This window comes from Falco cherrug, chromosome 1 (genome assembly GCF_023634085.1).
Source record: "Falco cherrug isolate bFalChe1 chromosome 1, bFalChe1.pri, whole genome shotgun sequence".
NCBI classification, from domain to species: domain Eukaryota; kingdom Metazoa; phylum Chordata; class Aves; order Falconiformes; family Falconidae; genus Falco; species Falco cherrug.
In genome coordinates, this window is record NC_073697.1 from 100597538 (window position 1) to 100612795 (window position 15258).

At 50.8% G+C, this 15258-nt stretch overlaps 1 protein-coding gene across 10 annotated transcripts in view; it reads right to left on the reverse strand.

Annotated features, from left to right (window-relative positions):
• Positions 1-15258, reverse strand: part of AIFM3 (apoptosis inducing factor mitochondria associated 3) — a 53673-nt gene that overhangs the window by 12715 nt on the left and 25700 nt on the right. For 9 of the 10 annotated variants that reach the window (XM_055700581.1, XM_055700585.1, XM_027806014.2 and 6 more), the window contains 11 exons: positions 14171-14280; positions 12803-12847; positions 11414-11510; positions 9164-9276; positions 6352-6438; positions 5713-5804; positions 3648-3778; positions 2502-2617; positions 2128-2199; positions 1729-1792; positions 709-785 (listed from right to left, as the gene is read on the reverse strand). In XM_055700581.1, coding sequence (XP_055556556.1) covers positions 709-785; positions 1729-1792; positions 2128-2199; positions 2502-2617; positions 3648-3778; positions 5713-5804; positions 6352-6438; positions 9164-9276; positions 11414-11510; positions 12803-12847; positions 14171-14280 — 1004 coding nt within the window. Of the gene's footprint in view, positions 1-90; positions 198-708; positions 786-1728; positions 1793-2127; positions 2200-2501; positions 2618-3647; positions 3779-5712; positions 5805-6351; positions 6439-9163; positions 9277-11413; positions 11511-12802; positions 12848-14170; positions 14281-15258 lie in introns of all 10 variants that reach the window. The other variant, XR_008730615.1, reaches the window with a different exon arrangement.

Sequence of the window (15258 nt, forward strand, 5' to 3'; positions counted from 1 at the left end):
AAGTGTGTGTCAGTGGGGTTTGCACCCTACACGAACAGAAACAGGGAACTGCTCTAGAACTGTCACGGTCCCCAGAAACCCATGGACAACCTCTGCTTGGCTGCAGGACTCCCAGGTGGGATTTGATTTAGGATTCTTCACTTTCAAAGCAGACCATGCAGGCAGGGACCTGTATCATCCCTCTGCCGGTGGGTTACCTGGTAAAAAGAGACATGGGCTGGTGTCCTGGAGCCCCTCCTTAGAAGACTGGGGTCTGTCAGTGTTTGCAAATAGAGCTTGGCTTATTGCACGTATGAGCAACAAGCACAGGGGTGGGTGGCGAGGAGCCCAGCCTCCCCAACACACACCACCCATCAGCACCAACACTGCTCCCATTGGAGTCACAGCCGGTGGCGAGGAAGGAAGAGATCCTTTGGGATCCTTGAAAAGATGGATCTTTCTGCATTTCTTTCCCCAAAAATATCCATGCCGTTCCAGGACAGCTCAGAGCTAGACCCAAGCCACGGCATCCAGGGCTGGGATTTACAAACCCCTCACTTGCAGGGGGGTCCCAGGCACTCTGGTGTGATGCTCCCAGCATCTCAGCATCCTGGCAGATGAAAAGCCTGTGCAACAGCAGTTTGGAGCCCCAGAGAAGCTCATCTCGGAGGACAGCAGACTCAGCTCCTCCTGCTCTCCCCCCTGGCAGGAGCTGCCCCCCAGGCCCACCTTGTTGACCACAATGAAGCCTTTGGAGTCAATGTTGATGCCACTCTGCTTGAGAAAGCCTGTTGCTGGGACTGCACCTGCAGGAGAAAGCAAGGGCTGCAGCTGTGGTAGCTGGGTGTCCCCACAGCCCCAGGGGACTGACCCTGAGGCCAGCAGATCTCCCCCTGCCCAGGCCACCTGTCTGTCCCAGGGAAAGGCAGTGGGTTGCTCCCGGAGCAAGGAGCACCCTAAAGAGTCCCCACTACTCCCACTACATCACCCTCTACACCCCTTGGGTCCCTACCGCTCTCCGAGCCATCAGTGCACCGCTGTAATCTGCCCATCACCTTTTATGCTTGAAGATAATTTTCAATCCACTTCTTAAATTTGGGAGGGGGGCAGGGGGGGGTGGAAATAGTTAAAAGGGAGCCCTCAGAGTTCCAGAAAGGGCTCTTCTGCCTCCTTCACAACCTCTACCTTTTCTTCAGCTTTTATTTTCCTTTTTTGATCTTTTTTTTTCCTCTAGCCTTCACGAATCAGAGTAGTCAACAGAACAACAAAAGCAGATTAAGCTAATTTTGTGACTCTTCTGGTCCACAACATTTTTAAAAGTTCGAAAGTGAGAAAGGGATCTTTTTTTCCCCAAATGTAAAGGAGAAAACCACCCTCTTCTATGGCAGTGGCAGCAATTTAAAAAAAAAAAAAACAACCAAAAATAAAAAAAAAAACCCAACCAAACAAAAAAACAGGAAAAAAATCACACTGGGGAGGATTTAAAAAAAAAACAACTTGAGAGGAAGAAATTGATTTGAATGGGTTTTTTTTCTGAAAAAATCAAAACCATTACTATTTTCCAAATATATTTTCGGTTGCATTTTGGGGTGAGGGCTCTAGAAAGGCCTTTTTCAGCTTTGCTACGCAGACTCATGTGTGACAACCAAGCAGGGGTGGCACATCAGCACTAGCACCTCAAGCTACCTGGCCCCGGGGACGCATCGGTGCCACGTCCCCACGCTCTGCACCGCCGCGGCAGCCCCTTACCGACACCCACGACACACACGTCGGCCCGCAGGACCTTCCCGCTCTTCAGCACCACCTCCTTCAGCTGCGTGAGACACAGGGGGGCATCAGTGTTATTTCAGGGACAAACCCCCCCGACACCCCGCCTCGGCAGCAAGCCGCGCTGGAGCTCGAGTCATTGCTGCCATGCCGGTTGCCTGTAACTCCTTATGCAGGCAGGAGGAGGAGGGTGGGAGCCATGAAACCACCGCACACTGCCTGGAGTGCCTTGCTCCTGGGAGCTCCTGGGTTTGCCAAGTCCAGGAATTTAAATTTCAGGAGCTAGGAAAGAGTGGAGGGCAAAACCCCGGCGGTGAAGGGAATGGCAGCCTGGGGGGATGCTGCGGTGGTGCCCCTGGGGAGCCTCTGCCCACACCCTACCTTGCCCTCCTGCTCCCGCAGCTCCGACACCTCTGTCTGCATGTAGAACTTCACCCTGTTGCTCTCGAACATCTGGAGGGGGGACATGGGACAGAGCAGGGGACATCAGGACCCTGAACCATCCCTGCTCCTGGTGTCCCTGTGCCCCCTGCACTGCCCTGCCTACCCTCTGGGCTTGACTCCAGCAGAAGGTGAGTCCCAGTACACGGACCACGAGTGGGAAGACGCAGCCCATTCTTTCTTTCTAGTGAATGCTACCATCACAGCTTAGTCAATAAATGCCCAGTAACAAATGAATTAGCGCATTAAGCGAAACAAGCAGACCCCCCCACTCTGTCACCTAAACCACTTCCCAGATGGAAAAGAGAGGTCACCTTCATGACAGCGCGGCCAACCCTCTCCCCAAAGAACTTCTTGAAGGGGACTTCCTCCAGCTCCACCAGGGACACTGAGTGGGCCCTCTCCGCGAGGTAGGCAGCCACCTCCATCCCTGGGGAACAGAAGCATCTCTACTGGGAGATCTGGGGTGCCACCAGACCTGGTGGCCGCAAGGGGCCACACCATTTCAGGGAGATTTATGATTTATGGCAATTTGTTCTTAGATGCAGGTTTCAAAGACTGAAAGGAGGAATCAGCCCTGACAAAGTCCCAAAGTGCCCAGGAAGCCGTAGCACTTGGAGCAGTGGACCTCAGATGAGGGAAACCTTCCTCTTACATCTGGGACTGTCTCAGCAGAGGTAATGAGCTGTGGGCTGAAACCAGCCCTTGTGACCAGCTATCTTCTTTGATCTGAATGGGAGAATTTTGGTGCTAGCAAGTGCATGGGAACCTTCACCAAGACACTTTCTATCTATGGGGTTTGTTTTGGAAATGGATCTTTTCAATGACCTGCATTTTGCAGCTGCCCCCCAACACCACATGCTTTTCTGTAGATGGGATTGATTGAACGATTAAACCAGGATTTATTTTTTTTAAAAAAAGAAGAAAAACAGATACCAACATTTTATAATAAATTCCCTGACTAATAACCATTTGAGCTTAAGGCTTGCAGGCCCACAATAATTTTGTTAGAAGAATATAAAGCAAAAAGAATGACCATCAAAGAAACTCTAAGATTTTTCCTGTGTATTTTAAAAATTCACCACCCTGCTAAAAAGTGAAATAAACCCACAGGCTTTCACCTACGAACAAGACCCTCCCAATTGAAGCCAAATCTAGGCACAATGGATTTAAAACCACCCAAGCACCAGTACTCAACTTGCTGTACGTTTTTCAGACTGGGACAGCAATATCTGTGTCCATGCAAGCTTAACAGCTCAGCCTCTTCAGTAAAATCAATTTCTTTAGCAAGAAGATGTCCTTATCACCCACCCTGGAGCTGGAGGCTGGACTACCCCAAGGTACACTTTGGTAGGGGGGTTACCTCTAAGCAGGCAGTGAAAAACTGGGCAAGGGACTGGGATAATCTGCAGGAAGATGTGGACAGCTGAGATGTGGACACCCGCAGAATGAGCACTCACCCAGGAAGGATGCTCCCACGATAACCACATTCTTGCTCGTGGCCAGCTTCACGACACGGTTGGCATCTTCAGGTGTTCGGATGTTGAAAACATTTTCTACCTCCTTGCCTTTGCAGCTGAGAGCTTTGGGCCTGAAAAAACATGTTGAGGGTGAACAGGTACTTTTCTTAACCCTGTGGTGGCAACTGGGACCACAGACCCCCTTTCCTGGGCTCCAGCAGCACCTCAGCCTTTCCTTTTTTCACTTTTCTCTTCGCTGGAGACATAACGTGGAAAAACCCAAATGTTGGTGCACAATAGCCAGAGCACAGCCACAAACAGCAGCACAGCAGGGTCTGCTCGGTGGCCAACCCCAACCCCATCCATGCACCAAAGTACCCATGGGCCTGAGCTCCCTTCTGGAGCAACACAGCACAGTGCAGGACAGGTACTGCTTTGCAAGCTTGTGCTTAACTGCTGGCATGTTGTAAAATTTTCAGAAGCTTAATGGGACACAGAAAACTCACTCCATCCTCCAGCAGATGCTTTGGAGCCATTTGGACTTTCATAAACCTTCGGAGATGCAGGTTCTACTACCTGTTCCTAAGGGCATGCTGTACCAGTTTAATCATCTCCTCCCCAGGCACTTACTGGAGCCTATGTATTATTAAATATCTGGCCCCTGCATACCCAGCTCACATCTGGAAATAGGACAGATTAGCCTAAATAATTTAGGTACCTCAAAAACATTTACTCAGTGTTCCTGGAGATTGTGCATAAGGATTTTGAAATTATTGCCAAAGGCTTAATCCTCTTTTGAACCTAATTCAGGTGGCTGGTGCAGATGGTATTTTGGCTGTGGCACTGCACACCCCAGCACCAGCAGTTATCACTGGTGGGGCTGTTGCTGTTATAAGTGGCACACAGGGTTGCAAAGGGATTGTTCTACAACATCCCTTCCCCAGATGATAAATTTTGCCAGGGCTGCATTCCTCCTACTTCATTTTGTGCCTTGGTGTTAGAGCCCAAGGAAAGGGAACAAGGATGCCTCATTTTAAAGTGCCAGTGTTGACAAATCTGCTATTGAAAACAAACCGACCCACTGCTTCCAGGGTGCTAGGGATGATGCCAATCTCAGGTGATGCTCTGTGCCCCAGCAGCAGCTGTGTGGAGCAGGACAGGCACATTGCTACTGCCTTTCCCTAGGGCTGGACCAGGTTTCAGTCTTGAAAACTTCCCTCCTGGAAGCAAGCCTCACAAAGGGATCTGTTAGGTTGGGTCAACAGCAACACCTTAAGGCTGCAACAGAGAAATATTAAGCTTTCATTGTTGAGAAAGATCTTAAAAGGTTGGCAGGAAATGAAAGATGGAAATTTGGATGGATGAATTATCAGATTGTCAGGGTTGAGTATTATTGAGGGGTGAAAAGAAGAGCAGTGTGGCAACAATTCAGACTATTTTGGAGACTTTTGTTAAAACAAGTATGTTCAAGGCCCTGGGCATTAATTTCCATATCCTAAGATGATGAACACCTTGGGAATTTCCCGAGTCTCTCCCACACAGTCTCAAGCCAGCCCCCAGGGAACAGCGCAGCAATAGGGTGCTGCTGGCAAATTAACTCCACCTTTTCAAATCTCAGTTTTCTATCAATATCTTTAACATCAAACAGTCCATGCATCCCGACTGCTTTTTGTTAACACCCTTTTGACCTTGATGCTGACCATGAAACACCCCAGGTAGCAAATCCTGCAGCCGTCCTGCCAGCTCCTATGTCTGATGGATACCTGCTTTCTGGATGACTCTTGAATGATGCTGAGGCTTTCCAGCTTTGGCTGAGCAGACACACTTAGCACAGTTTTATAGATATATATGGCACAGATATAGACAGATATAGATATAGACTGATAAAGGTATATACAGATGTATCTAATAGGTGTTCTTTGCCTTTTCGGCAAACACCATTGCAAACAAATCCAGTGTCTGAATTCAACTGCCATATTTGACTCTTTATCCCCAGGCACAAGCTCTTCACATTCTCAGGCAAAATAGTTCCTCTTGATCTTTAAAATGTTTGTTCATAGCTTACGTGTTCCCAGTCGCTATCAGCAACTTGTTGTATTCCATCTTAAATCCATCCTTGAACACAGCTGTCTTGTTCTTGATATCCACAGCCGCAACCTGAAATCATTCCTAGATAACGTTAAGGGATGAAATCCCAGACGTTCACCGAGCTCCCAGCCCAACCAACTTGTCTGTTAGGTTTTAGCTCCTTGCGTTTCTGTCCACAGCTTAGCCAACCCAGAGCTTGGGTGTTCCTAGTTGCCTTTTCACAAACCCTTGAAGATCTCCCAGTATAAATAAAATAATGAGGAGAAATGTTTAAACCATTATTGTCTGCACTGCTTGCCAGCTCATCATCCTAATCAGAGGCCAACTGGTCACTCCAGATCCACATGAGGATGCTCACAAATGGCAGGTAAGAAATGACAATTTGCACAGGGATTCCTTCCTGCCACAGGAGGAATTGCATTAACTGTGGTTTTGAACAAACACCAGCAACCTGCATGCTGCAGCACAAACCAGAGGGGCTGGGGGAGCCGCATGGTTTCTGCAATGGCATCCAGTAAGCCAAGAACAGAAAGAGCTGCCACAACGGCTAAACACTGCCTCTGCGTACTAGCACTTGCAGGAGACAGCCTGCAAGTATACACAGGTCTCTCCTTACCTGCATTTCAGTTAAGACTTCGATGTCATAGGTTCGGAAGAACTCCTTGGGGCGCAGGGTGATCTGCTCTGGGTGGGAATCCATTGACTGCAAAAAAAGCCATTTTTTTTGCCAACCGCTGTTGTTTGAACAGGAGAATGAAGAAATGCCTGTCACCAACACAAGCCAGCGGTAGTCTGAAGTCAGTCCTTACAGCATGGGTTAAGAGAGTTGCCCTACAGGAGCTGGAATCAAAGCCTGTTCAAGTCAAAGTCATCACAAGACACTGGACTGGGCTCTGGTTCCTTCTCTGCCTGCTCAGCATGGGGCTGGTGCTCACCGGCTAAGGCAGGACCACAGTGAGTGCTTCGGAGTGTCTGCAAAGCAGCTGTACCTGCAGCTCCTCATAACACACACAATTTCATAGGAGCAAAAGAAAAGCCATGTCATTTGGAAAGCAATCAGTTGCCAGGGGAAATGGAAGCTAAAAGAGCAACAAGAACAATCAGCGTTAACACAGCAAGGGCAACACTTTCAAAAGCACCCAAGTTAACGCAGCACAAGTTCCCTCAAAGGCTGATGCAGGGGCATGCGGCCCATATCTGCTCATCTTTAGCTGCAAGATAAAGGTTCTTGCTCTTCCCAGCCTTCCCTGGTCATTTGGGTGAGACCTACATCATCTTTACATGCAAGGTTGACCTCACATTTGACCCCAAGTTCATCTGTCCTCCTAAACCTGTGCACACAAGCTCAGACATAGGCTGAGGACAAGCTGAGCATCAAGTGACCTGTGTGCAGACTGCTGCATGCTCCGTGCCTGCAGTACAGCAGGGACAGGCATGGCCACATGCATGCCACGGTCAAGCCCTACAACATATCGCACTGCACTGAGCAAACAGCAACACCCACCCGTGCCACACAGGCATAGCACTCGGGCTTGACACAAGGGGGACAGGGGTTGCAGGAATCAAGGGCTTCACCAACTGCCCCTGGGGATGGATGTGCAAGGTCCTTCTCGGCGGAGGAGGCTCAGTCAGGGGCTGGGATGAGCCTTGCAGGACACTCCCTTAGCGTGACTTCAGATAATGCTGTGCTCAGAAGAGACTCATGCCTTAGGACTGAAGGCACATGCAGAGCCATACAGGTTTTACTGCAAATTCTTTAAACACCCAACATTTACAGAGAGGAATGTCCGACTCCACGGCTTGGAAGCGGCGGCCCCCACATCAGCGCACAGGGAGGGCAGCGCAGAGCAGTACACAACCACCACGGGTTTGGCTGCTGCTCAGTGCTCCAGCTATGATAATGGAGACATTGCAGCACACCAGGGAGCGGGTCATGGTCCAAAGAGGACAAAGAGGAACAGTCCAGCAGGACCTCGGGACAGATGGAGAACACGTGAACAGGTGTTCAGCAAGGCAGAGGAAGCGCAAAGCTGCAGTTTCAGGAGGCAAGAAGTCTGCTGCTTACAGCTTTGTGTGCTCCTCCTCTAATGACTGTTTCCAGGGTTAGTCCCACTCACAATATAAATAAGAAAATTCGCCTTTTTTTCTAGCCTGTTCCCAAAAATTCTGCCTTCTCTTCCATGGGCTTTGTGCACCTTTTAAAAGCAACTACAGCCAGAGGTGATTAGTGGAGGTTTAACAAACCACACATAACATCTCTGGCTTGTTATTATTTAACAGAGTGGAAAAGGCAGTCTAAGACTCACACGGCAGAGGTAAGTGTTTCGGAGAGCTGCCTGGCTGGGACAGGGACTGCAAGCTTCTCCAAGCTCCCCAGCACAACCTCTGTGACTCTTGGATGTAGGTTTCAGCCAGCTGCTCCTCACCCCAACTTCAAGCAGGTCTTGTCCAAGCACAGAAATGACTTGAACACTCTCAAAAAGCTGCATGTATACTTGCCTTCCTTTGAAAATCGCTTTGCCTTGGGACTGGAAGCAGAGTTAGGTGCTGCGATTGTAAAGTACCAGCCCCCATATATAAGCATCCCTGACATAAAGGGGAATACATATATCACCTGTTCTTATGTTATCCCCAAGCTTCAAGATTAAATGCTGCTGTCCAACCTGAGTTGCTGTTTGGTGTCAAGTAAGGGTCAGGGGTCAGCAATAAAAAACGTTATTAGAAGATCATCCTGTGTCTACAAATTGGAATGCAAAATGGGCTGTGTACCAGAAAAGGTGATCTTTGCACTGAGATCAAGTTACCGAGTTGTGATTATGACCGATAATCATAGTAATTATGGCATGGAGCATCACTGGGCAGTAAGAACCATGCACTAATAAAAAAGCTGGTAGACAATACAGTTTGTTCACATGCCCCATTTCATTGCCCTAAAGATTTTGATCCAGAAACATAACAGGAAGGTATGAGCTGGCCAAGACAGCTATTGCTAGATGTATGAAGAATCACAGAATCATAGAATGATTTGGGTTGGAAAGGACCATAAAGACCATCGAGTTCCAGCCCCCTGCCCCGGGCAGGGACACCCCCCCCAGCCCAGGCTGCTCCCAGCCCCGTCCAGCCTGGCCTTGAGCCCAGCCAGGGATGGGGCACCCACAGCTGCCCTGGGCAGCCTGGGCCAGCGCCTCGCCACCCTCACAGGGAGGAACGCCCTTGTTTCTGTGCTGGAGTGCTCTTAGTTCAGAGTTTGAACGACTCCTCTGTTGTGTTTCATATTTCAGTCATCAACAGAAAAGAAAATTCAAGGGAAAACAGGGACAGGACAATTAAGGAACAAACGTGCCTCTGCAATGAGTAACAATGGGGAAAGGTCCTAGAGCAAATTTTAAAACAGGGGAGGAATGTGACATACCCAAAGTGATACAAACCTTACTGAGCTTTGGTCTGTCATAGGGCAAGTGTCTGTCCATCGTGCACATCACAATCCTGTCCGAGAAACCCTCCTGGCGCAAGGTCTCTGCACACACCAGTCCAGCTGCCCCTAAAGGAGAAGGAAGACCAGCCGCAGCCATGTGTATGGGGCATTTCAAGGTCTGCACACTTGGCTCCTAAAACCCACCAGGCAGGGCTGACTCCAAAATCACAATCTCTGCTAGCCCTGGCCTTACTTTTACAGCCCTTCCCAAGCCAAGCAGCTTGCATGGGAAGCCAGCTGGGGTGGGCGCACCAGGCAGCAGGAGGGACCCTCTGTCTGTGGGGCATGACACCAAGACCCTGCGGGACTTGCCTGTCCTTAACTCACACAACCCACAAAGGGCACACCTGAGGAGTGCTGCCAATGCCTACACACCTCTCACAAGCTCAGGGGCACGGGCAGCCACTCAGACCCTTGCACTCCTCTAGTCAGGGAAGGGTCTCACAGTTTCCCCCCTGCACACTCGACCACCTCCTGGTGAATTTACAGCCAAACATGGAGGGCAGGGAGTCCTTCATGGCTGAAGTGTTGGTTGCGTGCTTCACTGTAGAGTATTTTGCATGCAATTTCTTTGAGGTTTTTTTTTTGTTTGCTTGGTTTTAACCACAAAAAAAAGGATAAATCAAACAAGAATCTGTCTTGGGGCATGCTGCGTCCCTGCAACCAGGCAGCCTGATGGGCATGTCTCTTCTTCCCTGGCCAGACTGGTGCAATTTGAGAGCTCAAGTGAGAAGTCCTGAGCCTCTTCTCAACGAAGGAAGCCCTGCTCAATGATGAATGTTTTCAGGGCCACAGTTTCTGTGATATCAATAAAGAAGATGGACCTGGACAGTAGCATGGTTTGGTCTGTCAGCAAAATGTTCCTGTTGGTGGAGGAGGGGGACAGTGGAAGAAGAGACAGGTGGGTTGACATCCTGTGCATGCTGCCTGGGGCATTCTGAGCCAGGACTGATGCTGCACAGATGCCAGGATAGACCTCACATGAGGAAGGGGCTGTGGACACTTGCGCTTCAGCTCTGTGGATCTTGGTCCTTGATGCAGGGCTGGATATGTAGTCTCTTCCCAACACCTCTTCCTCACAACCCCAGCTTTGAAATCTCCTTTCCCATCCACCAGACCAGATCTTGGTCTTCAATAGACTGCTAAATTTAGCTGGTCCAGCCTGAGAAAGTTCCTTCAGCAATGGCTAACATTGCCTATGGCGTGACCTTGCTGAGGATTTTGATGACTGTCCAGCCCTGCTGAACACTAGGACGGATCAGCTGACCTCAGGGAGCAAGAGTGTCACACTCTGGCTTTCAGTCAACAAACAGCAGGGGCACAAGGAAGGGAAAAAATGTTACCCAGCAGCAAGGGAAAAGCCAGCCAGGCTGGTTTTCCCCCCTGCTTAGGCTGTGAGCTGCAACTTATATGGCAGGAGCAAGAGATAGCAGTGTGCTCCCCATCTCCACAACTTAGATCTGGTGACCTGAGGGCTTTAATCAAGTATGAACACATGTGCCAAGAGCAGCCATTCCCTCCAAGTCCCATGTCCAACACCAGACGGCTTGTGTCTTCCTCCCACCCTCCATTTCACCACCACATGGTCCAGCCTGGCATCCAACCCATTCCAGAAACAGGCAGACTTGGTAGATGGGATTCACTCCATCAGGCTTTCTACAAAAAATGCATTACACAAATGGATCTGGGACAAGAGATAAGAAAAGATAGGTTGGCAGTTTTGCTATTTCATGCAGGGATTTAATATTTTCTGGAAAAAATGGAAGAGTTTATGCTCAAAGAAGCACCTTGAGGTAAGAACTTTGGAGCTGCAGGCAGCTGCAAGGGGATGAGATAGAGATGTGCAGGCTCCAAGAAGAAAAGGTATATTCACATCACAAGACTGAGAGGACTTTACACTTATCAGTTGTGGAAATCAGGGGTTACTGATCTATCTGGGGAGGGTGTAGAGGGAAGAAGGTTCAGGGTACCCACTGCAAAGGACTGTGACAGGGAACTACAAATCCCCAAAGACCAGAGGTACAGGTCACCTTTGGACCATCAGTGTGTAGGACAAGGCTCAGGAAGATCCTCTGGTCTGACCCTTTGCACAGGGAGGGACACAGGAGGGGTGACAGAAGGTGCACAGCACACAGACACCCTGCTTTCTGCACACTCGCCTGGGACAGGACACATGGCAATGCCAGCACATGCCACCCAATACCTGCACCGATGATCAGCACGTTGGTACTGCTCAGGTTATAGTTACTCAAGGAGATGCACTTTGCCATCATCTTTGTCCTCCTCTGTGTCTGAAGAGCCTATGCCAACAACAACAAGAAGAAAAGTCATTATTTTTTCTCAGCTTTAACCTGGGTAGCCAGGCAGGAATGGGCACAACTACACTACTGTCATAAACCAGCTTGGATAGAAAGGGAACAACTGCACCCTTGTGCCCAACAAGGACCCCAAACCCACGCTCAACCAAATACCTCTCCACCATCCAGTCCACCACCCCCTTACAAGGTGCAAAAGAAAAATAAATCCATTGTCTTCTGCAAACTCATCCAGGTACACAGAGCTGGGAAAAAAATGAAAAAAGCAGCTCAGGTGTGTCATTGCGCAACTCTGCAACCAACAGGTGAGATGGAAATGCATAAGTCCCATCAGGAACTTCATCCTGCACCTGAGCAAAGCCTGTATATCTCTGATACCCAAAGAAGCTGATGGACTTGTCCAACCAACCAGAGCACACCCGAGGACATATGCTGTTGTAGGTCTGCTGCACAGACCCCCTGTCACCAGGCATCTGAGGCCAAAATCTGTTTCTGGTAGAGGGAACAGGCTCAACCCTTTTTATCATATTCCACCCTAATCAGCTGGAGTAGAAGTTCTGCCATTCAGGTGACCTCTCTGGATCTAAACCAAGTGCTGTAAGGGTCTAGCTGGCTCTGAGCCACTGAATTCACACACACATACAGGCAAATGTGCATCAGAAGGCAGCTCTTCATGGAAAGAAAGATGGCAGTGGCCTGAATGGGCCTCATTCTGCATGCTGCCTGGGGGGATGAGAGCCCTCCCTGCCCATGCACCAGGTTCCTCTCCAGCAAAGAGCTGATGTCTGGGCTCAAGACGAAGCACAACAACCTCTGTCATCGCTGTGCCACATTCAGACCCAACAGACAAGGTCAGAAGGCTGGTGGAAGAGACCTGTTTCCATGGGCCAGCTGAATGAAAAGTTGCTGTGAGCTTAAGGAAACATAGGACAAGTTCAGGACAAACAGCTAGTAAGACCTGAATCCATGGACACCCCAGCTCAGGTGTGTGGCAGCTGCAGGGAGGCTGGGGTGCATGAGCAGGGCAGGAGGGGAACACAACACCTCTGCCCTGCTCCACTTGTGCCTCTCTACAGACTTTGGGCTGTTGCTTGAGACAGGACTAGGCCAGGCCGACCTTTGGTTTACCCGTGTTGGATGCTCACACATCACTGTTCAGGCACTGCTGCCCCTATCAGAGAACCAAAAGAAAAGCATTTCCCCACCCCCAACCCCATGCACACAGAGCAAAACACAAAAGCATGGGCCTTGATTTTGGGATGCCAGTGGTCCCTCACCTGCTTGCTTGCTCGGATGTACACCTTCTCCTTCTCAATCTTCACCTAAGGGTGACAGGAGAGCAGCGTTTTGTAGGACAGTGAGAGTCTCTGGCGTGCAGAGGTTGATTACACCCTCTGCAACTAATGAACAGGTCTCACCAGGTCTCCTGCAAGAGTGGCCCAGGCGGCAGAGCTCACCCCAGCTGAACACTGATGGTCAATGTAAAACCTGATTTCTCTCTCAGGCTTATGGCTGGTTTCTCAGTCCCACCCCACTCCTGCTCAAGAGACCTCCGAGCGCGCACCTCCACTGTCAGGCTCCCAGGAGGCATTCGATGCCTGTGAGTGGGTGGCAAGGGGAGCTGCAGGGGAGGAAGGACAGCTGGGTAAGGTGCTGCTCTCCACTGGCCACCCCAGCATCTGCTAGGAAAATGTGTGCTCCACACCTTCAAAGACATGCTTATTCCAGTGCAAACAGCCATTTTGCAGATGGCATCAAGCTGAGCGGTGCAGCTGATACTCTAGAGAAGGGATGCCGTCCAGGGGGACCCGGGCAGGCTGGAGAAGTGGGCCCCTGCGAACCTCAAAAAGTTCAAGTAGGCCAAGCACAAGGTCCTGCACCTGGGCCAGGGCACTCACCAGTATCAATACAGGCTGGGGGATGAAGGGACTCGAGAGCAGCCCTGCTGAGAAGGACTTGGGGGTACTGGTGGATGAAAAGCCAGACATGACCCGGCAGGGTTTGCTGGCAGCCCAGAAAACCACCCGTGTCCTGGGCTGCATCCCCAGCAGCGTGGCCAGCAGGGCGAGGGAGGGGATGCTGCCCCTCTGCTCTGCTCCCGTGAGACCCCACCTGCAGCGCTGCGCCCAGCTCTGGGGTCCCCAACATCAGAAGGGCAGGAGTGAGTGCAGAGGTGGGACACATATCAGGGGGCTGGAGCCCCCCTCCTGTGGGGACAGGCTGAGAGCTGGGGCAGTTCAGCCTGGGGAAGAGAAGGCTGCGGGGAGACCTTAGAGCAGCCTGCCAGTGCCCGACGGGGGCTTACAAGAAAGCTGGAGAGACATTTTAGTAGGGCCTGTAGCAATAGGACAAAGGGCAACCGTTTTAAACTAAAAGAGGGGAGATTTAGATTGGACATAAGGAAGAAATGTTTTATAATGAGGGTGGTAAGACACTGGATCAGGTTGCCCAGAGAAGCTGTGGGTGCCCCATCCCTGGCAGTGTCCAAGGCCAGGCTGGACGGGGCTGGGAGCAGCCTGGGCTGGTGAAAGATGTCCCTGCCCATGGCTGGGGGTTGGACTAGGAGATCTTTAAAGGTCCCTTACAACACAAGCCATGCTGTGATTCTGTGATTTCCTCTGCTGCTTCAAGAACAAAGTTCTCACCTGGAACCTGGGTAAGCTGTCCAAGCCAGGAAAGTCCTCTATGTCACCTGTGCCGATGTTGAAGCAAGCTCCATGCCAGGGACAGCGGACTCTTCCTTTGGACAAAACCCCTACAGTGAACATGGCAGAGCAGAGTTGGTTTTGCCCTACAGTTGCCCTCCACCCTTGCCTGCAGCCCACTGAGATCAAGCTGCCATGACCTGACCAGGCAGGTGATGGTGACGGTGGGCTTCTTGGCTTCTTCACAATCTGAGCGAGGCTGACCTCCTGAAGGCTGCAGGTTGCTGCCCAGAGCCTCTTGCAGCAGCCAGCAGGAGCTGTGCCGCTCCACACAGAGCCACCTCAAAGTTCGAACTCTGTGAGCATGCCCCCGTGGCACTCCTTCTTCACCCAGAGGTGTCACTTCTCCTACAGGACACATGGCAGCTGTTGTGGGCCTGGATGGTCAACAGCATCTTGGCTACTTGATGTGGAGTTCTCTTAACTTGCACATGGGATGGTCCAGCCATTTGGGACAGAGGGTAAACAGTTACCAACTGGGGTTTGCTCCCATCCTGCATGACGGATCCCATCTAAAATGTCCTCGCTGACAGTGCCCTTCCAGTGCCTCTGAGCACAGCTCCAAAGCTGCCTGCTCTGCCTGGGATATAATCTTGCTCCCCAGCAGGGCCTGGGGCTGCAGTCCCCAGGGTCTCGTAGTCACTTCCACAAGCCCCAGTAGCACCCCGAGCAAGCAATGCCTCAAGCAGAGCATGACTAATTTAGAGCAAGTGTGTTTCAGACCTGATCCTGTCACAGCAAGGAGTCGGGAAAGCGTGGGGCATGCCCAAAGCCATGAGTTCACTCCTTGCAAGTGTTTGCTCAGAGGCTGCTACCTTGGACTTTGGCTTTCCCTGCCTGAAGGAGCTGGCTCACACCACCAGGGCAGAGTGAACAGCTGCAATTCAGTCATGCCAGGCCGGTCCTGAGCTTCTGCCTTCACTTGCTGAGGCACAGCAGTGCTGCATCTCATCACCCACCACACGTGGGGACACAGGGGCAGCCCCTGCACTTACCTCTGCAGCAAAGCCTGTATTCCCCAGTGAGAT